The sequence below is a fragment of the Scyliorhinus torazame genome, chromosome 7 (assembly GCF_047496885.1).
Source record: "Scyliorhinus torazame isolate Kashiwa2021f chromosome 7, sScyTor2.1, whole genome shotgun sequence".
In the NCBI taxonomy this organism is placed as follows: Eukaryota; Metazoa; Chordata; class Chondrichthyes; order Carcharhiniformes; family Scyliorhinidae; genus Scyliorhinus; species Scyliorhinus torazame.
In genome coordinates this window covers 255068443-255094928 of record NC_092713.1, presented here as the reverse complement: position 1 = coordinate 255094928, position 26486 = coordinate 255068443, and the positions used below count along the sequence as shown (strand labels likewise).

The window sequence follows — 26486 nt, the reverse complement described above, 5'->3', positions numbered from 1 at the left end:
CTCAGGGCAAACTTTATCTGCTCCAGTTTAATGAACCCCGCCATATCATTTACCCAGGCCTCCAGTCCGGGGGGTTTTGCCTCCTTCCACATGAGTAGGATCCTGCGCCGGGCTACTAGGGACGCAAAGGCCACAACGTCGGCCTCTTTCGCCTCCTGCACTCCCGGCTCTTCCGCAACTCCAAATAGAGTTAACCCCCAGCCTGGTTTGACCCGGGCCTTCACCACCTGAGAAATCACTCCCGTCACTCCCTTCCAATACCCTTCCAGTGCCGGGCACGCCCAAAACATATGTGCGTGGTTTGCCGGGCTCCCGCCACACTTCCCACATTTGTCCTCCACTCCAAAGAACCTGCTCAATCTTGCCCCCGTTATGTGTGCTCTATGTAGCACCTTAAATTGAATCAGGCTAAGCCTGGCGCATGAGCAAGAGGAATTTACCCTGCTTAGGGCATCAGCCCACATACCCTCCTCTATCTCCTCCCCTAATTCTTCTTCCCACTTTCCTTTTAGTTCGCCCACCGACTCCTCCCCCTCTTCCCTCATCTCTCTATAAATCTCTGACACCTTGCCCTCTCCGACCCACACCCCTGAAAGCACCCTGTCCTGTATCCCCTGTGTCGGGAGCAACGGAAATTCCCTCACCTGTTGTCTAGTAAACGCCCTCACCTGCATATATCGCAAGAAATTTCCCCGGGGCAACTTATACTTTTCCTCCAATGCTCCCAAGCTCGCAAAAATCCCATCTATAAATAAATCTCCCACCTTCCTAATTCCCAACTGGTACCAGCTCTGAAATCCTCCATCCATTCTTCCTGGGGCGAACCTATGGTTGTTCCTGATAGGGGACCCCACCAGGGCTCCCCGCACCCCTCTCTGTCGCCTCCACTGTCCCCAGATATTCAGTGTTGCCGCCACCACCGGGTTCATGGTAAACCTTTTAGGTGAGAACGGTAGCGGCGCCGTCACCAGCGCCTCTAAACTCGTCCCTTTACAGGACTTTCTCTCCAGTCTTTTCCACGCCGCTCCCTCACCCTCCATCATCCATCTACGTATCATTGCCACATTGGCGGCCCAATAGTAATCACCCGAGTTCGGTAGTGCCAGTCCTCCTCTGTCCCTACTACGCTGAAGGAACCCCCTCCTTACTCTCGGAACTTTCCCTGCCCACACGAAGCTCGTGATGCTCCTATCTATTTTATTAAAAAAGGTCTTGGTGATTAGTATAGGGAGACATTGAAATACAAATAAGAACCTCGGGAGGACCATCATCTTAATTGCTTGCACCCTGCCTGCCAGCGATAGAGGCTGCATGTCCCACCTCTTGAAGTCCTCCTCCATTTGTTCTACCAGCCGTGTCAGATTAAGTCTGTGCAAGGTTCCCCAGCTCCTAGCGATCTGAATCCCCAGGTATCGGAAGTTTCTTTCCACTTTCCTTAGCGGTAAGCCTTCTATCTCTCTACTCTGGTCCCCTGGATGTATCACAAATAATTCACTCTTCCCCATGTTTAGCCTATACCCCGAGAATTCCCCGAACCCCCTCAAAATTCGCATAACCTCTATCATCCCCCCCGCTGGGTCCGACACGTATAACAATAGGTCATCTGCGTATAACGAGACTCGGTGTTCTTCTCCCCCTCTAATCACCCCTCTCCATTTCCTGGAGTCTCTCAACGCCATGGCCAGAGGTTCAATTGCCAACGCGAACAACAATGGAGACAGCGGGCATCCCTGTCTTGTTCCCCTATATAATCGGAAATACTCCGATCTATGTCGACCTGTAACTACGCTTGCCGTTGGAGCCCCATAAAGAAGTCTAACCCAGTTAATAAACCCGTTCCCAAACCCAAACCTACTTAACACTTCCCATAAATACTCCCACTCCACCCTATCAAATGCCTTCTCTGCGTCCATTGACACCACTATCTCTGCCTCCCCCTCCACTGGGGGCATCATTATCACCCCTAATAGTCGTCGCATGTTAACATTCAGTTGTCTCCCTTTTACGAACCCTGTCTGGTCTTCGTGCACCACCCCCGGGACACAGTCCTCTATCCTCGATGCCAGTACCTTTGCCAGCAATTTGGCGTCCACGTTCAATAGTGAAATAGGTCTATAGGACCCGCACTGCAACGGATCTTTGTCCCTCTTCAAAATTAGCGATATCGTCGCCTCCGACATCGTCGGGGGTAGAGTCCTCCCTTCCCTGGCCTCATTGAACGTCCTCGCCATCAACGGGGCCAACAAGTCCACATATTTTCTGTAATATTCCACCGGGAACCCGTCTGGCCCCGGGGCCTTCCCTGCTTGCATGCTTCCCAGTCCCTTAATAACCTCGTCCACCTCAATCGGCGCCCCCAGGCCTGCCACCTCCTGCTCCTCCACTTTCGGGAACCTCAATTGGTCCAGGAACTGCCGCATCCCCTCCTCTCCCTCTGGGGGTTGAGACCTATACAGTTCCTCATAGAAGGTCTTGAACACCTCATTTATCTTTCCTGCCCTTCGCTCCGTGTCTCCCCTTTCATCTCTAATTCCTCCTATCTCCCTCGCTGCTGCCCTCTTTCGCAATTGATGCGCCAACAGGCGACTAGCCTTTTCCCCATATTCATACCTCCTCCCCTGTGCCTTCCTCCACAGTACCTCCGCCTTTCTGGTGGTCAGAAGGTCAAACTCCGTCTGGAGTCGTCTCCTCTCCCTGTACAATTCCTCCTCCGGGGTCTCTGCAAATTCCCTATCCACCCTTAAAATCTCCCCCAGTAATCTTTCCCTTTCCTTGGCCTCTGTTTTCCTTTTGTGGACCCCAATAGAGATCAGCTCTCCTCTGACCACCGCTTTTACTGCTTCCCAGACCACTCCCACAGGGACCTCGCCGTCGTCATTGACCTCCAGGTATCTCTCAATACACCCCCGCACTCTTGCACACACTCCCTCATCCGCCATCAGTCCCACATCTAATCGCCAGAGTGTTCTCTGCTCCCTGTCCTCTCCTACTTCCAGGTCCACCCTATGTGGGGCATGATCCGAAACCGCTATGGCTGAGTACTCCGCTTCTTCCACCCTAGAGATCAACGACCTTCCCAACACAAAAAAATCTATCCGGGAGTACACTTTATGGACATGGGAGAAGAAGGAAAACTCCCTAGCCCTACGTCTAGGAAATCGCCATGGATCCACTCCCCCCATTTGGTCCATAAACCCCTTAAGTACCTTGGCCGCTGCCGTCCTTCTTCCGGTCCTTGAGCTGGATCTATCTAGCCCCGGGTCCAGCACCGTATTAAAGTCCCCTCCTAAAATCAAGTTTCCTGCCTCCAGGTCCGGTGTACGCCCCAGCATCCGTCTCATGAATCCCGCATCGTCCCAATTTGGGGCATACACATTAACCAACACGACCTCCATTCCCTCCAGCCTACCACTCACCATTACATATCTACCTCCGCTATCTGCTACGATGTTCTTTGCTTCAAATGCTACCCGTTTCCCCACCAAAATGGCCACCCCTCTGTTCTTTGCGTCCAGTCCTGAGTGGAACACCTGTCCCACCCATCCTTTCCTTAGCCTAACTTGGTCCGCCACCTTTAGGTGCGTCTCTTGGAACATAACCACGTCTGCCCTTAGTCCTTTCAAATGCGCGAGCACTCGGGCCCTTTTTATCGGTCCGTTCAGGCCTCTCACGTTCCACGTGATCAGCCTTACTAGGGGGCTACAGGCCCCCCTCCCGTGTCGACTAGCCATTACCTTCTCTAGGCCAGTCCCATATCCCGCTTCCGCACTCCCGCTCGCTCCCCCAGCGTCGCACACCATCCCCGCCCACCCACTCTTTAGCCATTTCCTTTTGGATTTCCGCAGCAGCAACCCAGTTGTCCCCCTCCCCCCCGCTAGATCCCTATCTAGCATGATTGCTCCCCCCATATCACTTCCGTAAGTCAGCTGACTTCAACTGACCCCGGCTACTCCTGCTCACTCCTCGACCCCCCCCCCCCGTGTGGGGGAACTCCCATCCGCCTTGCGCCTGTCTTCCCGCCTTATTCTTTCTGGCGCGGGAACATCCCTTTACCTGACCCGCCTCTTATGGCGCAGCTCCCTTTCCCCTCCCCCTCTCCTTCCCCATTCTCCGACTATGTCCCGTCTTTCCCCCCTCACCGGCGCCCACATTTCCCCAATGTCTCCCCCCTTCCCTGTTTACTTCTCAATTAACTTCCACCGTAACATTAACAAAAACAATAACAATAGCATTTCCTGCAGCATCAGTCCCTCAGTTCCGGTCCAATTTCTCTTCTTTGATGAAGGACCATGCTTCCTCCGCCGTCTCGAAATAATAGTGTCTCTCCTGGTACGTGACCCATAGTCTTGCCGGCTGCAGCATCCCAAACTTCACCTTCCTTTTATGCAACACCTCTTTGGCTCGGTTGAAGCTCGCCCTCCTTCTCGCCACCTCCGCACTCCAATCCTGGTATATCCGTACCACCGCATTCTCCCATCTGCTACTCCGCACCTTTTTAGCCCATCTCAGGACCTCTTCTCTGACCTTAAGGCGGTAAAATCGCACGATTATCGCCCTCGGTGGTTCTCCCGCTTTTGGTCTTCTCGCCGGAATCCGATTTGCCCACTCCACCTCCATGGGGCCAGCAGGGGCCTCAGCACCCATCAGGAAGCTCAGCATCTTACTTGCGTACTCTCCACAGTCCACTCCTTCCACACCCTCAGGGAGACCTCGTATCCGAAGGTTCTTCCTTCGCGCTCCGTTTTCTAGGGCCTCGATCCTTTCAGTACACTTTTTATGAAGTGCCTCGAGCGTCTGAGTCTTAACCGCCAGGCCCAGGATCTCGTCCTCAATATCTGTCACCTTCTGCTCCACCACGCGGAGCTCAGTCTCCTGGGTCTTTAATGTCTCCTTGAGCCCCTCAATTGCCTGTAGCATCGGGGTCAGCACCTCCCTCTTCAGCAGCTCCACGCACCGTCTCACAATTTCATCCTGCTCAGGCCCCCATGTCGCCTGCGCTTCCTCCGCCGCCATCTTGTGCTTCTCTCTTTCTGACCCTTTGGTCGACGATTCCTCGCGCTGCAGCCGCCGCCGCCGGTTTTTTCCTCCTTCGTTTGGGGGGCCTCCCTTCTCACACACCCCACACCGGGTTGCGTCGTCGAAAAATTCCCCGTTGGGGCTCTTAAAAGAGCCCGAAGGTCCGTCGGAGCTGGAGCCGCCGAAGCGTGCGGCTAGCTAGGCATCACCGCAACCGGAAGTCAGTACCGGGTCTTCTCAACGGTAGACCTCAAATCCACCTACCACCAGCTCCCCATTCGTAAATCAGACCGTCTATACACTGCTTTTGAGGCGGACGGTCGTCTCTATCACTTCCTCAGGGTTCCCTTCAGCGTCACTAACGGGGTCTCGGTCTTCCAAAGCGAGATGGACCGAATGGTGGACCGGTGCGGTTTGCGGACCACCTTCCCGTACCTAGACAACGTCACCATCTGCGGCCATGACCAGCAGGACCACGATGCCAACCGTGCCAAATTTCTCCACACCGCCACTCTTCTCTACCTCACCTACAACAAGGAGAAGTGCATGTTTAGCACGACCCGCTTAGCATTCTTTTCCTGCACCCTTCATGTCTCAGAAATTCGGCACTCATCCGTCGAAAAAGAGGCCCAAGCTATCGTTGAAGCTGTGCGGCATTGGAGGCATTACCTGGCCAGCAGGAGATTCACTCTCCTCACTGACCAATGGTGGGTGGCCTTCATGTTCAATAACACACAGCGGGGCATGATCAAAAGCGATAAAATCTTGCGGTGGAGGATCGAGCTCTCCACCTATAATTACAAGATTTTGTATCGCCCCGGCAAACTCAACGAGCCCCTGACGCCCTATACCGAAGTACATGTGCCAGCGCACAAGTAGATCGACTCCTGACCCTGCACGACAGCATTTGTCACCCGGGAGTCACATGGTTGTATCATTTCATAAAGGCCCGCAACCTGCCCTACTCCGTTGAGGAAGTACGGACAATCACCAGGGACTACCAGGTCTGTGCGGAGTGCAAGCCGCACTTCTACCGGCCAGACCGTGCATGCCTGGTGAAGGCCTCCCGCCCCTTTCAACGCCTCAGCGTGGATTTCAAAGGGCCCCTCCCCTCCACCGACCGAAACACGTATATTCTCAGTGTGGTCGATGAGTACTCCAGGTTCCCCTTCGCCATCCCATGCCCCGACATGACGTCTGCCACCATCATCAAAGCCCTAAACACTATCTTCGCTCTGTTCGGTTTCCCCGCCTATATCCAGTGACAGGGGATCCTCATTCATGAGCGATGAGCTGCGTCAGTTCCTGCTCAGCAGGGGTATCCCCTCCAGCAAGACGACCAGCTATAACCCCCAGGGAAACGGGCAGGTAGAGAGGGAGAACGGGACGGTATGGAGGGCCGTCCAACTGGCCCTACGGTCCTGGAACCTGTCCCTGGCAGGAGGTCCTCCCTGATGCACTCCACTCCATTCGGTCACTGCTGTGCACTGCCACTAACACACCCCATGAACGTCTTTTGGCCTTCCCCAGGAAGTCCACATCCGGGGTGTCGTTCCCGACTTGGCTTGCAGCTCCAGAACCAGTCATGCTCCGTAGGCACGTCCGCCTCCACAAGGCGGACCAGTTGGTGGAAAGGGTGCAATTGCTCCATGCCAACCCCCAGTATGCCTACGTGGCGTACCCCGAGGGCCATGGTACTGTCTCCCTCAGGGACCTGGCACTAGCAGGTTCCACACACACACACACACCTCTCCGGCCCAGCGCCACCCTCCTCTCCCCCGGCGTTCCCAGCATTAATCCCACCAGGACCATCCGTCCTTCCCCTGCCCACGCCCGAGGATGAAGAGGATTTTGGCACGCTCCCGGAGTCACCGAACATCAGGCCACCATCGACATCGCCACCACCGCTACGTCGCTCCCAGCGGAACATCAAGGCACCAGACCGGTTAAATCTCTAACTGGCACCAGACTTCAAAAGACATTTTTTTTCTCTGATCAAATACTGTAAATATAAATTCATTGCTGTATATAGTTCTCCACCACCCCCACCAAACTCAATTTTAACAGGGGGTGAATGTGGTAAACCACTGTTGCACCTGTATTAGGTGATGTAAGGTAGGACCTGTACTACAGGTTCGCTGGGAGTCCCTTCCTGCAATAAAGCCTCAGTTGTATACAACTCTAGTCTTTGTTCAATTGATCGCGCCTCAGCAACTTTTTGACTTCTTCACTCTCTCTGCTGCTTGACTTAAAGATAGATGTCTGTTACGCATCCATGGATCAATATAACAGCAAAAAATCTAGAAAGGGGAATAAGGCACTCATCAGGAAGGACCCTTACCATTGAAAGCAATCCAGGAGATTCAGGATATGCAAAATATTAATGGATATACAGTGAATGAGTAGATGGGGTTGGTAGGCTGACACAACTTTTGTTTGGGGCACTGACTGCAGCCAGCCGTTTTCCAAAGCACTGATTATTAGTTGGCTGTTGTTGTGCAATGGAAGGTTTGTTGTCCAGTGGAAGGTTTATGCTAAAACGCTGAAGAAAACGGCTGATCCAACCAGGAAACACTTTACGTGGTCCACGGGGACTACTGATCGTGCGCTGCCACTGTCAAATCAGCAACGCTATTTCATCTCATTCTCTTCTGTGAACCCCAGAGTTGAGTTGAACCTGTTTCTCTCTGGAGGTTGGGAATTGTATTGGGTCTCTGCAGCGCATCTGCGACAGAAGTGGTGCAGGTGGGGAGTGCTGTGGGGTTAGTTTTTGCTGGAGAGCCACCCATTCCCAGTCAGGGTGCAAGGTACAAGTGCGGCTCAGCCTGAAATGTAGTGAGGGTCTGAGAAATCTGCTCTCAACCTGACCGAATTTCTCTATCAATCTTGAGCAACGCATCCAAGATCCTAACCACTTGTTGCTTAAAGACCCCCCCCCCCCCCCAACCCCCCACTATGTTACGAATGCTTATTTTGCCAATCTGTTTAAACTACTGTCCTCTGGTTCTTATTATGTCCAGGTCTCTCAAGTGATTTTGAAATCTCCCTCCAACCTTCTCTTTAGGAACAGGACCCAGCCTCTCCAATCCATCTATTTAAATGTAAAGTTCCTCAAGTTAGCCTCGTCTCTCCTGCACTCTTCAAATCCTCCCTAAAGAGGCCGAGGCAATCTTGCATACAGTAAAAGTGCATAGGCTTGTGTGAGCGTGCAGTTCTGCGATATTTATTAGATTTTTAAAAAATCCAATTGCAACAGAGAAAAACTTTACCCAGTCACCTTGTCTGGGGGAGGGAGGGGCAGCGTCTATTAGCCAATGTGAGGGCCGGATACTGAGCTACAGCCAATGGGAGGGGCGCTTACTGCGCGGTGCCGCGCCGGCTCCTTTATAAAAGGCCACATGCCGCTGGTGCGCGGAATCCAGAAGTAGAAGTCCGGCTGCCTGGAAGACTCAGCCCTGCTCAGCGGGGATACACACGGCGGGAGGAGGGGGGCGTTGGCACTTTTTTAACTTACCAAAAAAAAATCCTCTTGCATTTTTAAGAGTCAAAATGGCGGACGCTGGGCAGCAGTACGTGGAAGGATCGGAGAACGGCCACTACGAGGAGGGAGAGGGCCAGGCGGCCGGCGGCCAGGGAATGGCGGCCGACGGCGCCCAGCCTCCGGCCGGAGCCGACAGCGAGGGCTCGAAAATAAACGCCAGCAAGAACGAGGAAGACGCGGGGTAAGAAGGCCGAGGCCATGCGGCAGTGCACATCCCCCCCCCCCCCCCCCCCCGCGCCGGTAGGCCCGGGCTGGGTTACCCTGCCGCCCCTGGAATGCAGCTCGCTTTCTGAGTCTTTCCCCTGGGGGTGGCGGTGTTCCCACTCGTCCCGATCGGGATTTTGTTTTATTTTTTGTTTCTCGCTCGCTGCCCGCCGCGGTCTGAACCCTGCACCTTCTATTTGTGCGTGTTGAGCTGGGTGAGGAATTGAGGCCCAGCTGCCGGCCGCCCTCTCTTTGTTCACACTGCTCTTGGCGCCATGTGCTTCCCCGGGCTGGGGGGGGGGGGACTGGATATAACAAAAGGTCGCCTTTTTACTCTCCTCTTTTCTCGGTCTGCTTTCAACAGAAAAATGTTCGTCGGGGGCTTGAGCTGGGATACCAGTAAAAAGGACCTGAAGGATTATTTTTCCAAATTTGGCGACGTTGTGGATTGTACGATTAAGATGGATCCTGCAACCGGAAGGTCGAGAGGTTTTGGATTTATCCTCTTCAAAGATTCATCGTGCGCCGACAGAGTAAGGCTGAGAACGGTTTTCGTCGGTATCTCGTTTCCTCGGTCTAACCGAGCCCTTTCGCAGAGGGCGGTGTGCAGTGCTGAATTTTTGAAAAGTAAAATTGGGCGGCAAATTGGCGATTGCAGGAGGGGGCGGAGGTGTTGGGAATACAGTCGAGTTTTGTAACTAGTCTCGAGACGTGGGCCGATCTCTAGATGGAAGTTTCCAAAGTGAAGCTGTTGAACAGTTGCGTCAGTGTGAGATGGCAGTAAAGAAATAGGATGCTGTGTCACAATGTCCGATTAGTCGTGTTCAAATCTCCAGAAGCTTTGATATAGCACAGCACTTTAATGAGACCAGTAGGTGGTTCAGATAGAAATGGCACCTTCATTCTGCATCTCTTGATGCCCATATCAAATCGTTAAATTGACTGGATAATTCGAAGGTTCTTTAGTTCAAGTTACTGTTTTAACTAGGTGTGATTAAAGTGAAAAGTTCGATCGTGTAGAGAATGCGGGAAATGCTTAGAATCACTGGAATTGGAGATACTGTACTCGGGACACCTCTAAATAGAACTTTTGATATGTTGCCCAAAATATGAGGTGATTTTACATGTAGAAGTGTAATGCAGGTGTAGAATTGTAATGCACAGATCTAACTTTAAAAAAAATTATTTTTGAAGTTCCAACATTTGGTATCTTGGGCTTCAGTTTTACAGGATTGGATGCAGAGCATAAGCGAATGATTAACAGCATAGAGTGTAATCACTTGTATTTATGTTTCACCTTTCTTATAACCTGTCCGAAGGTATTTGAGTCATGAAAGGAGTTTGACCTGGTTAATGGGGTAGGTTTTTAGGGGCATCTTTAATGGGGAAATACTAGCTTAGGAGCCTGGCAGTGGAAGGTAAGTGCATCACAAGTGACTGATCTCAGAATTGGAGGTGTGCAGATATTTTGGGGGTTGGAACTGGAGGCATTAGAGTTGGAGGGGCAGTTTGAAAGCAAGAATTTTAAAACCTAGACTTTGTTTAGCAGGAGTTATTATATATTAGTGAGCATGGAACAGGTCTTGAAGTGTAGTGTTGTTTTGAGTGAATGGTCTCATTTAGAAGTTGGAACATGAGGGAATAGTCTATAATAGAATAACTGGCCTGCAGGCTGCATTGATACAGGGTGCCAATATAAAATTTTTGTCAACTCACCCCACAGATATCTAAATTCCAGAAGCTAGAGAGTGGCACTGTTGCCTCACGGTGCCGAGGACCCTGATTCAATCCCGGTCCTGGGTCACTGACCGTGTGGAGTTTGCACATTCGCCCCCTGTATGTGTGGGTCTCACCCCCACAGCACAGATTCATAGAATTTACAGTGCAGAAGGAGGCCATTCGGCCCATTGAGTTTGCACTGGTCCTTGGAAAGAGCACCCCACTCAAGCACATGTCTCCTCTCCTCCACACAGACAGTGACCCAAGCCGGGAATCGAACCTGGGACCCCGGAGCTGTGAAGCAACTGTGCTAACCACTGTGCTGCAGGATAGGTGGATTGGCCACGCTAAATTGCCCCTTAATTGAGAAAATATAAATTACAGAGGCTAGAATGCTATTTGTGTAACCTCCTTGAATGTGATTTAGCCACCTCCCATTCTAGACATAATTAGCAGCATTCTATTATTTTCTTTACTTGTTTATGTACCTGGACCCCAGGTTTCTCTGGGCCTCCAATGTTTACTACTTTTTATTTGTTCTATTGATTTTAGTGGATGCTCTTTCATTTGTATACATTAAAGTCTTTGTAACAGCTCAGTCTGTTTGAAATCAGTGAGCAGTCTTACAACACCAGGTTAAAGTCCCAACAGGTTTGTTTCGATGTCACTAGCTTTCGGAGCGCTGCTCCTTCCTCAGGTGAAGGAGCAGCGCTCCGAAAGCTAGTGACATCGAAACAAACCTGTTGGACTTTAACCTGGTGTTGTAAGACTTCTCACTATGCTCACCCCAGTCCAACGCCGACATCTCCACATCATGTTTGAAATCAGTAAGAAGTCTTCCAACACCAGGTTCAAATTCAGTAAATGGTGCAATGGTAGTGTTGATCACACCAATTTTATTCTTGTTATTTGGCACAGAGTTGCACGGGTGTTGTAAATAGCCACAGCCATCGGATTTGCACAAATCGTCCCCCACTAGATTTGGCAACGGTTAATCCTGGTAGGCTGTATCTTATGAAACACCTCAAAGCCAATGACTGGCATTTTATCCTGCCCAATCTTTAAATATAATCATTAAAATTAAAATTTTAAAAAATGTTGTGTACCCAATTAATTTTTGTCCAATTAAGGGGCAATTTAGCGTATCCAATCCACTTAACCTGCACATTTCTTGGGCTGTGGGGGCGAAACCCATGCAAGCACTGGGAGAATGTGCGAACTCCACACGGACAGTGACCAAGAGCCGGGATTGAACCTGGGAAGGCATGAGACAGCAATGCTATAACTGCGCCACCGTGCTGCTCCCATCATTAAACTGTTACGAATGAAATTAAGCTCCCATGTTTGTGTGTCTCACCCTCAACCCAAAGAAGTGCAGGGCAGTTGAATTGACCATGTTAAATTGGCCCTTGATTGGGTACTTTAAATTTATGAAATTAAATGGGGACTGGTTTAGCACAGTGGGCTAAGTAGCTGGCTTTTAAGGCAGACGAGCAGCGTGGATTCAATTCCCATACCAGCCTCCCCGAACAGGCGGTGGAATGTGGTGACTAGGGTTTTTTCACTAACTTCATTTGAAGCCTACTTGTGACAAGCAATTTTCTTTTCACTTCATACGCAATTCTATTGACTCTTCCCTGTTATATTTGCCTTTTTTTTTAATAGGTATTGGAACAAAAGGAACACAAGTTAGATGGTAGAGTAGTGGATCCTAAAAGAGCAATGGCCATGAAGAAAGAACCTGTAAAGAAAATCTTTGTCGGAGGTCTTCATCCAGATACTCCAGAAGATAAGATCAGAGAGTACTTTGGAACCTTTGGTGAGGTTAGTATTTGATGAACATTAAGGGATGACTCTCATTGCCCACAACGAGTCCACGTGCAGTTTAATGAGTTGTGATGAACGTGGCTGCACATCTTGTGGTTGCAAATTTCCCTTGATCAGTGGAGGTTAACCTTTGGCGCTGAGCTCGGTTACGCGGACAATATGTAACTATGACCTGGGATGCTTTAACGCTGTAGCAAACAAAGTATCGAAGCACAGCAATGAATTAGGCACTTAGTAGGCAGCAGTTGACTCGTCTTAAGAAGCAAAGTTCCCTGTTGTCAAGGAACACTGAAGCTGGACAGGTCACTGCAATGACCATTTTGAATCATAAAATCTCTACAGTGTAGAGGGAGGCCATTCAGAACATCGGGTCTTCACTGGTCCTCTGAAAGAGCACCCTAACTAGTCCAATGGCCCCACCCTATCCCAGTAACCCCGACCTAACCATTGGACAATAAGGGAAAATTTGGAATGAACAATCCACTTGATCACATCTTTTGACTGGGAGGAACTCACATGCACTTGGAGAATGTGCAAACTCCACACAAGACAGTCACCTGAGGCCAGAATAGAACCTAGGTCCCTGGCACTGAGGCAGCAGTGTTAACTACTCAAAGGCTTGTGTCTGCGGAAGCTATTGTGGTGAGATGAATTGCTGACAATGTACCAGTTATATACAAGTAGATTTTCTCAACCCCCCCCCCCCCCTTTTTTTTTTTTTGTTGCATTTGTGGAGTTATGTTCAGATGGGTTTATTGAATCACCAGCTTTGTCCTCATGTATGTGTGATGGGATTTTTATTTAGGTGGAATCAATTGAACTTCCAATGGATAGCAAGACCAACAAAAGAAGAGGATTTTGTTTCATCTCTTTTAAAGAAGAAGAGCCGGTGAAAAAGATTTTGGAGAAGAAGTACCACGATGTTGGAAGCAGCAAGGTAGTGGACAGAGTCAATATGGTTTCTTGAAGAAAGGTGTGTGGAATTTTGTACGCTGACGTGTCTTTTTTTTATACAGTGTGAAATTAAAGTCGCTCAGCCTAAAGAAGTTTACCAACAGCAACAGCAGTGGGGAGGCAGAGGTAGCGTTACAGGACGGGGTAGAGGTGGTGGCCGTGGAACTGGTGAGTTGTATATTTACAATTCTAAAAGTGAGGGGGAAAATACTAATTTGTGGAATAATTCTTTTAGTGCTTACCTGTATGTCTTGCTAAATTTAAGGTCAAAGTCAGAACTGGAGTCAAGGATACAGCAATAATTACTGGAATCCAAGCTATGGCAGCAGTTATGGTTACAGCGGGCAAAGTGGCTATGGTGCATATGGAGGCTATGATTATACTGGCTATAACTACAATAGTGGTTATTATGGTGGATATGGTCAAGGATATGACTACAGTAAGTACATTCATTGCTGTACTGAAGCAAGGCTTGTGTGGATTGAGGCTTGGGCATTGAAAATACTGATGCAGTTTTAATGTTTTAGATACTTGATATTTTACAACTGCCATTTTCAGCCATTAAGTTAATTATTCACTCTAGCACTAACTAGACAAGTGACATTCTGGAAGTGGCCTCAATTTTGTTACTGGTCTCGTTTCAGTGGAAAGACTGCATTTTGTGTATCATACTTTAGAAAGCAGCAATTTTAACTATAAGCTTGTTTTCATCCAGATCAGAGTAATGGTAACTATGGGAAAGCACCAAGACGTGGGGCAGCTCACCAAGGTGGTTACAAACCATATTAAAATGGAATGTGAATGCAGGTATGTCAATCTCGGTAAAGGAATGTCTTGAGATTAGTATTGAAAGTTGTTATCCTTCATATAACTAAAATGAGTGGTGAGATCCAACTTAGGGCAGTATTCTCTTTTCCTGGTGCATTTATTAAAAATGAAAAATTGTGGATTGCTGACTGTTGTCTGAAATTGGACAAGTGGAGTGAGAAAAGACTCTCATGGGTATTCCATAGCGTTTAGAATGCCTAAAAATACACTTGGTGCCTCTACAGAACATACTGGGGAATGGTAGGATTGCATGTAGAAGTTAGTTGAAATGTTCAGTTATGTTGCGAGTATAAATCATGGCTGCTGTAAGCTAGGCAATAACTGATCTGACCTAGTGGTAGTGCAAACTGGCAAAAAGCTGCATCACAGTATATTTTGTCAATTCTAACCATACTTAATAGAACGCAATTAACCTTTTGCTTTACTCTGTATTTGATAAAGCTGATTTCAGGATGATGTGAAATAATTGCTGTCTCAGCATTTGTGTTTCATGGTCCAGCTAGTATAAAATTGCAAGTAGTGGCTTGCTTAAACTGCCCAAAGCATTTGCGAGTATTCATGTTTTGTCTTTTGATGGCATTTCTTTTTTTAGCTAGTAAACAGCACAATTTTTATTGCTGTGTTTGTAAATTGAATTAATGTGCATTGAATGAAATTGGTTTGAACCCAATTTTCAGACAATTATGCTACTTCATGGCAGATTCTAGATAGAAATGTGAGTTTGCTGGGCAGCATGGTGGCAGTGGTTAGCACTGATGCCTCATGGCGCCGAAGACCCAGGTTTGATCCTGGCCCCGGGTGACTGGATTTTACACATTCCTGTGTCTCCCTGGGCCTCACCCACACCCAAAAAGATGTGCAAGGTAGCTGAATTGGCCATGCTAAATTGCCCCTCAATTGGGGAAAAATAATTGGGTACTCTAGATTTAAAAAAAAAAAAAAGAAACCTGTGATTGCTACATTTCCATTTTTAATAAACATTCTGATCTGTTCTGTACAATTATGGTTTAAAACTTTTGCTAACTGGATGAAGCCCCCCCCCCCATTCTCTTAAAATCTGGAGAATGTCGCATGAAGGTTTAACAGTAAGTAAACTTCATGTTTTGACTGTTTGGCAATTCAAAATAGAAGTTGAATTCTGAAGAACAAGCATTGCTGTGGGTCATCAACTTTCATTCAGAAGCAAGCAAATTTCATCAGATTGCAAGTACAGAAATGTAAATAGCACTGCTAAAATATTTGGACCATGCTTGTTTGCCAATATTGATTTTAAACACTCCCTTCAATTTTTTTTCTCTTCCCATTGAGCTCAAAACCCAAGATGCTGATGGGGGAATGTACTGTTTTGCAGATGTCTTAAGATAAGCTAATCATGTCAGCGTATCCAGGATTGGTTTTTAAAAAGTGAATTCCAAGATTAACTAAATTTTTGTCAGAATAACATCCATTGGAAGTGAGGCTTGGCCTGAAGACAAGAACTAAGATTTCTAAAATTGTGTTCACATATATTTAAACACATTTTCTGGCGTATGATTATAGACCTCGAGAGCACTCTTGCAGGCTGCACTAGAGCCACCACATTGCACAAGATGATTTGCTTTGGCACATGTGTTATGATGCCTTCCAAACTGGTTTTAAAAAGTAATGGTTTGCAGGTTGTGTGTGCCATTTCTCATTTACAGTGCTGTTAATTTCTGCTGTGTAATAAATTGGAAAGACTCTTCTGTTGTCCGATTATAGCACTTCTGTGGCTTTTGAGTGGAGAGATGCTGTAGTGGTATTGTGAGAAGGCTAGTAATTTTTTTTACTCTTTTTTTTTTCTTTTTTGTTAGGTCATCAAGCTTGGCAAAAACATACACAAGTCCTCTAACTGCAGCTGTGTTGCACTTCGGGACTAATATCTTTGAACTGTTTCCACTCTGGATGACTCCCCAAATGTACAGAAGATTGTTTTAGGGAAGCCTGTCACTTTCCAACTTTTTATTTTGTAGTCTGTCTTTTGTGTCGTACATTTCCTGTGATGGAAGTGGTTTTTACTGTACTTTTTGGTACCTAATGGATGCTGATACTGATAATGTATTATGTAAGTTTGTATTTTACATAAAATTACTGGATTTGCATCAGTAACTTTTTATTGAAGCAGTCCAAGTTCCTGAAATAAAAGTTCCTTTTGTGTATTTTGTGTTGCATGAATTTTATTTGTATTCGGATTTCAGTTTACTTCTGATTTTGTATGTAAATTAAAGAAAATCAAAGGCATTCAACTTTGAGTTAGTACTTTTGCATATCTATTTAATTTTAATGGGTGTACTGAGGCACTAGCTGGTAATCTTTTTTAAAATGAGCACTTGTCTACAAAAATGAACCCGCAGGTCTGAACTATTTGTTCTGATGCTGTCAGTGAAGATTTTCAATTTGGCCTCATGCTTCAGCCAATTTCCTGAGATATCAGCATAATAGTTAAATAGCTTTTAATTTATAATCAAAACAAAGTGCAAAATTAGATTACATTTAATATCTTAATTTCTTATCCAAACTAGAAGTGCAAAATTAAACCGAATAACATGCTCATTTAGAGTGTTAGAAAGGGGTCCATGTGGTTATTTTACATTTTTATGTTGGCCAGTTGTTAATACAATGGCAGACTGTTAATACAAAACTACAATGAACTCTGTTTCATTCTGACAGCCATATTTTAATTCTCAGCCAGATGGACTTTGTAGTATTTTTTTTGTGCTGTAATTTGTGTCAATACTGCAGTTCAAGGCCGTCAATGAACAGGAATATATTAAAGAGCATGAGGCCAACCGATAAGGTTTTTGTTTTAAAATTTTCAACATTGGAAAAACCTAAAATGAGGGACGGTAGAACGGAGTTAAATAAACATCCAAAATGGCATGCTACTTCATGTGATTGTGTGCACTGTTCTTTTGCCTTGAACTGTGGGCTTGCTAGGCCATTTTAGTGGGCAGTTAAGAGGCAACCACCGATTTGTGTGCCAGGAGTCTCATACAAGCCAAATCAAATAGGGAAGGTAGACCAGCCTATTTATATTCCTGATTTATTAATTGAATTTAAATTACCCATAGTCATTGCCTGGACCTTGGATTACTAATCCAGTGATATTGTCACCACGCAACCATCTTTTTTACCCCCTTGCCCCACCCAATACTTTGTTAATCATGTTGCATAGCTTGGATGGGGAGGGTAGGCACAGAGCCAGGATGTTTTCTGCATTACATCATAGTGAAGTCATTAATGTTCACCTGTAGTGTTAGAAAAGGAGGACGATGGGGCAGATTAAGAATGTATCCTGCACTAAACGTGTTCAAGACCTGGAAGGAAATAGAAAATATTTGGATGCAGATATGAGTGCTACCAGACCAGTTAATGCTGTTGCAGAAAGTAAGAGCAAGTAGTCTGAAGCATAATGGATCTCTCCGTATTGGATCAATTTTGCAGATTACTGGATGATATTTGTAAATATTGGGACTGGATAGAACTAATTGAATCATAGAATTTACAGTGCAGAAAACAAAGGGCCATATACAATAAAAAGTACAAAATCATTTCCACGATTAGTAATAAAATCAAACTGTCGAGATAAAGTTGGAGAAGGGATTGAAAGCGACACCAGAACTTATCAGCTTGCATATGAGGGAAACCAGCATAGATCAGTGTAGGCACATCCTGTTGCCATGTTGTTTTGTTTCATATATGCTCCGCTGTGGAATAGCTCTGCCTTGGATGTATACATTCAATTGCAGTAATTCACTCCAGTCTTGCATGTGTTAGTCATTTCCATTTCTGTGATTCAAAATGTCAAGAAATGTTAATTTAAGTATTATTGTTTCAACAGCTATGTACTTAATATTGGTGACAAAGTTAAGGAGAGGTGGCAACTACAATGCTCGTATTGCAAATCTATTCCAATAGTAATGTTACCATTCCAAAATAGTCTTATTTGGTTGCAAAGAATAAGTCTGAAATGACTGGTCCAGTTTGATAAATTGCCACCCGCAGAGAAAGGTGGATTAAAGCACTTTAAAATTTCTGCAGGATGTTGCAAATTCTTGCCAATTACAATTGGAGTACATCTGAAAATGTTTGTTGAATGCATCGGCAAAGCGCCACATAAGAGATGTATAAATCTTGTGTTGAATAGGGGGTTCAATGTTGGTTAGGGCACCTCTTCGCTCTCCGGACAAGTGTCATGCTTAGTTAACATCCACTACAAGACAAGGGGAGACTGGATCTTGGTTTAATATTTCATCCGAAAGATGGCACCAGCCAGGCACAGAACATTTCTCTCTCTTTTTCCTCCCCAGCATATTCAATTTGTACCCTCTAGAACCGACCAAATGCTTTCAATATGCCCATAATCACCCCAATAACGTCCAAAGGATTTGATGTGTAGAGTAGTAAATCGTCCGCATACAACAAGACCCTATGCTCCTCCCCCTGCACAATCCTCTGATGCTCTCCGTGCCATGCTAATGGTTCTATCAATAAGGCAAAGAGCGGGCATCCCTGCTTCATCCCCCAGTGCAACCTGAGACACTTGGAACTCACGGTTTGTTTGCATACTCGCTATCGGTGCCCGATACAACAGCTGGACCCAAACTGCCCCAGCACCTCCCATAAATAATTCCTCTCCATCCGGTCGAAGGCCTCTTCATCCATGGTGGTCACCACCCCCACACTTCGTCCCTCCAGGAGCATCATTATAAACATTTAACAACTGCCTGATGTTAGCTGACAAATGCCTCCCCATAACAAACCCCGTCTGCCATAACAAACCCTTGGCACACAGTCCTCAATCATTGAGGCCAAGATCTTGGCCAGCAACTTGGAGTCCACGTTTAATAATGAAATTGGCCGGTAGGACCCACACTGCTCCGGAACCTTATCCCTCTTTAAAATTAAGGAGACAGAGGCCTGCGATAATGTAGGGGGGAGTACCCCCTGCTCCCTCGCCTCATTTAAAGCCCTTACCAGCAGAGGTCCCAAGTCCCCCGACAACTTGTAGAATTCCACCGGGAACACGTCTGGACCTGGGGTCTTCCCCGCTTGCATTGCCCCATACCACCCAAACCTCCACCAGCCCAATGGGGGCCCTCAATCCCTCCAGCAGGTCCTCTTCCACCCGAGGGAACTCCAACCCATCCAAAAAAGACCTAATTTCCTCCACCCCAGCCAGGGGCTCCGACTCATACAATCTCCGACAAAAGTCCCCGAACACCCCCACCGGGTCCCCCTTTCCAATCTCCCTCACCGCCTCCTGCTTCCTCAATTGATGTGCCAATATCCTCCTACTCGCCTTTTGCCTATATTCATAGACCGCCCCCTTAGCCCTCAATTGCCCTACCCGCCTCAGCAGTGGATATCAGTCCAATCTGAACTTAATGTCGCGGCCTCCGAATACCTCCTATCCACCTGCAGAATCTCCTCCACTAATCTCGCCATCTCCGCCTGCTCCGTCTTGTCTCTATGCGCACGTATTGAAATGAACTCTTCCACCCCCCCCCCCCCCCTCACCAGTGCCTCCCACAGCATGGGGGCCGAAACCTCACCCGTGTCATTCAGCCCTCACATCCAACCTCCACTGTGGGCGCTAACCACCCCCCTCCACCTGAAAGGCCACCCAATGTGGTGCGTGGTCCGAAATCACGATCGCTGATTACTCTGAGCCGACCATCCCCGCCAACAATGTTTTGTCCATCACAAAATAGTCAATCTGGGAGTACACCCTATGTACATGGGAGAAAATTGAAAATTCCTTCGCCCTCCGCCTCCACGGGTCCGCTCCTCCCAAGCGCTCCATAAACCCCGTCCATTCCCTCGCCACTGCCGATACCCTCTCCAACCTCGGGCTCAACCAATCCAATTTTGGCTCAAGAAGCATGTTAAAATCCACCCACCCCCCCCCCCCCCCCCCCCCACATTATCAACTGATTCGAGTCCAATTCCGGGATCTTCCCCAGCATCCGCCTCATAAACTACATCGTCCCAGTTTGTGGCATCAACATTCACCAACACCACCGGCATCCCCTCCAATTTCCCACTCACCATAACATATCTCCCCCCGAAGTCTGCCACTATGCTCACCACTTCAAAAACTACTTGCTTATTTATCAAGACCTCCACCCCCTATGTATTCAAATCCAAACCTGAATGAAAGGCCTGCCCGACCCACCCTTTCCTGAGCCTAGTTTGATCCGCAAACTTCAGGTGCGATTCCTGCAAGAATGCCACATCCACCTTTAAGCTTCTCAAAAGCGCAAACACGTGGGCTCTCTTGACCAGCCCATTCAACCATCTCACATTCCATGTGATCAGCCTGGTCACAGGGACCCCCCTCTCCCCGGGCCGATCAACAATAGCCCGTCCTGGGTCAGCCTCCGGCCCGCGTCCTGCACCCCATCAGGCCCACTCTCGGATGTTCACCATCATCAACCCCCCCACATACCATACCCCCACAGAACAGCAATCCCAACTCTAACCACCTGCTCACCCCCTCACTGCGCTTCCGTGAACTAGCCGGCCCAGCCAGCCTGGCAGCCCCCACCCATGGTGCCGAGCATCCTACCCCCACTGATCCCTACCCCACCCGCTCAAACACTGTCTGGTACAAACAATAGCAACATTCAAAGATTGAAATAAAATCACAACCACCACAGAAGGACAATGGAGCCCAATTACCTCACCCCCCCCCCCCCAAAAAAAAACCCCAACAGCCCTTCCAGGGGAAAAAGAAACAAGAAAAAAGAGACGGAGGGGGGGGAGAGAAAGCCGCTGCCCAGCCCCCCCCCCCCCCACAAAAAAACCCACCCTCTACAGACAGGGAGAACCAACCCCACCCCTCCCAATACCTCCTCCAAAGTTCAATGTCCTGCCCGTCCATTGTCTCTCCATCGCATCCTTCGGTGTCCCAAAATAATATTCCCGACTATTGTAGGTCACCTAAAGGCAGACCGGATACACCATCCAGAACGTCATCCCCTTATTAAATGAGCGGCCTTCACGGTGTTAAAGCCTGTTCTTCTCTTGGTCAGCTCCGCCCCCGGTTCTGGTATACTCAGTTTGCCACTGTCCCAGGTACATTGCCTCGTCTGCCTGACCCACCTCTGGATCTGTTCCTTATCCAGGAACGGATGCAACAGCACCACCATCGCTCTCGGTGCTCATTACCCTGCGGCTTCCTCGTCAGCACCCTGTGCGCCCGGTCCACCTCCAGGGGCCGTTTGAAGACCTCCCCCCCGCTCTCCCAGCAACGTCTCCAGCATCTTGGCTACATACGAGCCGGCGTCCGCTGCCTCTGCTTGGAATCCCACAATCCTCAGGTTCTGTCTCCTGGAGCAGTTCTCCAGATCTTCCACCTTCTGAAACCGCTTCTGGATATCTTGCATCATTTCCATCTCAGCCATCAATGAAGTAAGCTGCTCCTCATACTCCCCCACCATCTCCTCCACCTTCTGGATCGCCTGGCTTTGAGTCTCCAGCCTCAACTTCACCCGGTCGATCTCCGCCTTTAGCGGATCCATCGTCCGCGCCAGGTCCTTCAGAGACTCCTTCCTCTGCTGAGTGAACTTCTCGTTCAAGAAGTCCATAAACCACTGAGATGGTAGGGCCGGTTTACCATCCGCCATCTCCCCCTGCGTCGCAGGAAAAGGTTTCTCTCTCCGACAGTTCCTTTCGCCTAAAACCATTTCTTGTCCACTAATCCATCCACCAGTGAAATAAACTCTTCCACCTCTCCTGCACCTTTTTCCATCAACACATCCACCCGTTAATCGGGGGAAAGGCCCCAAAACACTGCCACAAGTGGGAGCTGCCAAATGTGCGGCCACCATGACCGCCACTGGATGTCACAATGCAGTATTTCTTAACTACGTTGAACTGTGTGCATCATATGCTGGTGGTCCGGCTGTAGGATTTGAATCAACCAGCCTAGCTCTGAGGAGTCCAGCTGACACTGAAATACATCTTGTTTTCTGAAAAATTTTCAATCTAAGATATTCCTGAAGTAATGATGACTAATAAATTAAGAAAATTTTGAAGCCCAAGAAAAAAATTTGGAACATCTCAGTAACACAGTAGGATTAATTTTTTAAAAACTTCCAATTAATTTATTGTTCTTTCAAACAAATTTTTTTCTGGTCGATAGGTTTATAACACCTTTCTAAATTCCATTTGTTATGAAAACAAACCATGAGAAGTGTTAACAAGCCCTTGAGAGGGGATGAAATTCTTTGGTGTGAGGTCTGATTTTTAAAAGAAATAGTAACCTCATACAAGCTGTAAACTGCATTTTTCATTCTCAGTCAACCTATCCTTTTTATTTCCTATTTGTTTTCATTTGATGATCTGATAAAGGGATGGCTAGTTGTCAAAAAGCTATGGCCCACTCGATGAAACATTGTTACAAGAATGTAACTAATTCCTTTTTTAAACACTTACCAGTAAGTATTCTGTCAATTTTTTCAACAAGGTATTGAGCATCCTCCATGGTGAAGCACATCGGAGGTTTGAACTTCAGCACGTTTCTATCTGGTCCATCAGTGCTAAGCAAGATCAATTCCTTCTTCAATCTAACAATTAAATAGAATGAAATTCAATTGTTGGTCTGAACAAAGTGCTGCTGCTAAACAGTGTGATTTCTTTCCTGCTACATTCAATCTGCAAGAATGACCCTGAGCTTCCGGTTGCCTACTTTATTCTGCCCCACACCCACTCTGTCCTCAGCCTCCCGCATTGTTCTAATGAAGCACCTCGACCTGCTCCATTTTTTCCCCATCAGCAGATGCTGGTAATTATTCCATTGTCATTTACAACCCCGATAGACCCGTCTTTTGTTTCTTGTCCATTATAACTCCTCCCGCTGACCAAAAAGGTGTTGGGAATAGTTGCCCATTTGTACCTGACCTATGCTGCTCTTGATGCCTTTGACTGGAAGCAAGGGTTTGGATCTTAGGGCGGCACAGTGGCGCAGTGGTTAGCACTGCTGCCTCACGGTCCTGAGGACCCGGGTTTGATCCCGGCCCCAGGTCACTCAGTGTGGAGTTTGTACATTCTCCCCGTGTGAAGATGTGCAGGTTAGGTGGATTGGCCACACTAAATTCCCCTTGAATGGAAAACAAAATAATTGGGTACTCTAAATTTATTTAAAAAAAGAAAAAGATCTTATTTAAAATATTCAGAATGATGCTACAGCATTTAGTTTGCACATCACTAATTTTAAATCCCGGCTTTGGGTCCCACTGATTGACTTAGATCAAAATTAAAAATGGAGGTTAAAGCCTTCCTCAGGCAAGATTGAGTGCTTTAAGGCTTTGTGAAGGGAGCTTATATGCAGCCTGGTTAACTCAATTAGTAGATAGTGGGTCATCATTTTGAGTCCCACATTGGGTAATGGATTTTTTTCTGAAATATTTGTCAAAAAATATCTTTTGACTTTAAGGTCTTAAACTAAATATTACAAGCAATAATCCACATTGGAAGTTGAGAATCTCATTTACTGAATTGTCAGAAGCATATTTTACAGCTACGAAACGAAAGGTGGACTAGATACAAGGACCTATAATTGGTTAAGGGCTGCACATACCTAAAACTGGTAACTTGAACTACATTGTTAGCCAGTGTCAAGCCAACTTGCTTGCTGTTAATGCTGCCAATTGATACTCTGACACTGAGATTGCCACTGAGCATATGCAGGAAGTGTTTTCCTTACCGTTGCAGTATGAATAAACAGCATTTCCAGTCTCATTACCATTCCCTTTCACGCATGCCACCATCTCTTCTGTTACTTAATCACTCTGTCTTCCAGCCCATCATAAACCTTCCCATTTGTCTTTAACCTGCCTTTTCACTTCCTCTATAGTTGGTTACAATCTTTTATATCTCTAATATTTGCCAGTTCTGACAAAAGGTCAATGACCTGAAACATTAACTCTGTTTCACTCTGCAGATAAGGGAACAGGATGGGTAAATGATTAGAATTATTTGCTCATGTGGAGGATAAATGCTGACATAGACTAGATGAGCCAAATGGCCTGTTTCCATGTTGCAACGACTACAGCACTATTTCTAAAAACAGTTTCTTGGAGTATATAATATTACATTGAATCATCAATGCAAGGAATACTGCTAATCTTTTATACCAGCAATTCTAATGTAACTGATCATTATAAAATAACTTGTTTCTTTATTTGTAGAAAGTGCTGGAAGTACTCAGCGGGTCAGACAGCATCTGTTGAGGGAGGAATCTACATGCGACTTCCTGGCCCGCCTCTGGAAATTGGCTGAGACATGTGAATGTGGTGCTGTGCTCAACTAGTCCTTGCGAGACTGATTTGTGTGTGGAATCCGCGATACCGAAATGCAGAGCAAACTACTGGCTGTGACTGACCTGACCTTGCAGCACACCGTGGAATCTGTGGAAACCACACTCTGCTGAGAGAGCCCGGAACAAGGGGTCCAGGAGCTCCAGGGAATGGTGGTGCTGAATCTTGGCTGCCGAAACATTCGCTGCTTGACCCGACCCAGGAAGCGGCCCACTCGTTAGACAACGACGATGGTGCCTATCACCAACTACACTGCATAGCTTCACCTCAAGCTGCCCCAATTCAACTATCATTACAGGTGAATGGGCATTCCATCTCCATGGAGTTCGACACAGGAGCAGTGGTATCCGTAGTCAACCGCCGTATCTTTGACCGGATCTGGTTGGGCCTCCAGGCGCTGACCCTTCGGGACACCAATGTCCACCTCGCCATGTACAGAGGAGAGCCGCTGGCAATTGCAAGTACATAGAACATTACAGCGCAGTACAGGCCCTTCGGCCCTCGATGTTGCGCCTACCTGTGAAACCACTCTAAAGCCCATCTACACTATTCCCTTAATAGAACATAGAACATTACCTCCATTGTTCTGGTTGAATATGGCAGCAGATGGCACATGTACCATTCGTGGTCGTCCATGGCAGTAGTCTGAGTTTGTTGGGGCGAGATTGGCTGCACCATCTCCAGTTGGACTGGCAGAGGTTTGCCAGATGTACCCGCATTGCCCTGAAGGTCTGGCTGCCCGTCCCTATATCAGGAGGGTTTGGGCAGCATTAAAGGGTCCATTGCCCACATTAGGGTGGACCCATTGGCACAACCATGCTATTTTCGCGCCTGACGTGTCCTTTATGCTGTATGGTCCAAGGTGGACGCAGAACTAGACTTCCCGGGGACATGTGACGCAGTGGTTAGCACTGGGACTGCGGCGCTGAGGACCTGGATTCGAATCCCGGCCCTGGGTCACTGTCCGTGTGGAGTTTGCACATTCTCCCCATGTCTGCGTGGGTTTTACCTCCACAACCCAAAGATGTGCAGGTTAGATGGATTCGCCACACTAAATTTTCCCTTAATTGGAAAAAATGAATTGGTGACACTAAATTTATATTTGAAAAAAAGAAAAAATAAGAACTGGACCTTCCCGAGGGCCTGAAGATAATCCGCCCCATCCAAATTTCCGACTGTGCAGCACCATGTTGTGCTGGTCATGAAACCTGATGGCTCCGTTTGCTTCAGTGGGGACTATAAGATGATGGTCACCAACTTCTCAGGTTTAGATCACTATCCCATCTCTCGCATTGAGGATCTGTATGCCAAACTCAATGGAGGCTGATCCTTTTCAAAACTAGACATGAGCCACGTGTACCTCCAGCTGACCCCAGCTCCGGATTGCTCCCCTCCTCCCCCCCCCCCCATGGCTATTAAAGAAAGGACAATGTTGGGACTGGTCCTAGGCCCAAGCTGTAGCCTTCAAGTCGGTCAAGAAGCAGCTGTCATCATCCCCTCTGCTGACCCATCCAATCTTGTTGCCATGCGATGTTTCCCCCTGTGGGGCAGGGCTGTCCTCGTCCACCGAATACACTATGGATCGGAACGCCCCATTGTTTTTGCATTCAAGCTTTGGGCAGGCACCGAAAAAAAACTATGCGCAAATCAAGAAAGAGGGTTGGCCATTGTATTTGGCTTAAAAGTCTTCCACCAATATGTCTACGGACATCCTTTCACCATTTTCATGGATCATAATTCTGCTGCAATTGTATAAGGTGTTAGTGAGGCCACACCTGGAATATTGTGTTCAGTTTTGGTCTCCTTACTTGAGAAAGGACGTACTGGCACTGGAGGGTGTGCAGAGGAAATTTACTAGGTTAATCCCAGAGCTGAAGGGGTTGGATTACGAGGAGAGGTTGAGTAGACTGGGACTGTACTCGTTGGAATTTAGAAGGATGAGGGGGGATCTTATAGAAACATATAAGATTATGAAGGGAATAGATAGGATAGATGCGGGCAGGTTGTTTTCACTGGCGGGTGAAAGCAGAACTAGGGGGCATAGCCTCAAAATA

General features: G+C 47.4%; 2 protein-coding genes across 5 annotated transcripts in view; one reads left to right on the top strand and one right to left on the bottom strand.

Moving 5' to 3' along the window:
• Positions 1-8422: 8422 nt before the first annotated feature.
• Positions 8423-16266, top strand: LOC140426966 (heterogeneous nuclear ribonucleoprotein D-like). Of its 2 annotated transcripts, XM_072512293.1 has the most exons (8): positions 8424-8738; positions 9126-9294; positions 12146-12304; positions 13113-13244; positions 13324-13429; positions 13527-13700; positions 13977-14068; positions 15922-16266. In XM_072512293.1, exons 1-7 carry the CDS (start codon positions 8566-8568, stop codon positions 14048-14050), a joined length of 987 nt encoding a protein of 328 aa, XP_072368394.1. In that variant the 5' UTR covers positions 8424-8565; the 3' UTR covers positions 14051-14068; positions 15922-16266. The 2 variants fall into 2 exon arrangements, with proteins under 2 accessions (XP_072368395.1, XP_072368394.1); XM_072512294.1 differs by lacking the exons at positions 13527-13700; positions 13977-14068 and having other exon boundaries at positions 8423-8738.
• Positions 15982-26486, bottom strand: part of LOC140426965 (5-phosphohydroxy-L-lysine phospho-lyase-like) — a 100826-nt gene continuing 90321 nt past the window's right edge. For all 3 annotated transcript variants that reach the window (XM_072512290.1, XM_072512291.1, XM_072512292.1), the window contains 2 exons: positions 22550-22680; positions 15982-17896 (listed from right to left, as the gene is read on the bottom strand). In XM_072512290.1, coding sequence (XP_072368391.1) covers positions 17847-17896; positions 22550-22680 — 181 coding nt within the window. In that variant the 3' untranslated portion in view covers positions 15982-17846. The remainder of the gene's footprint in view (positions 17897-22549; positions 22681-26486) is intronic.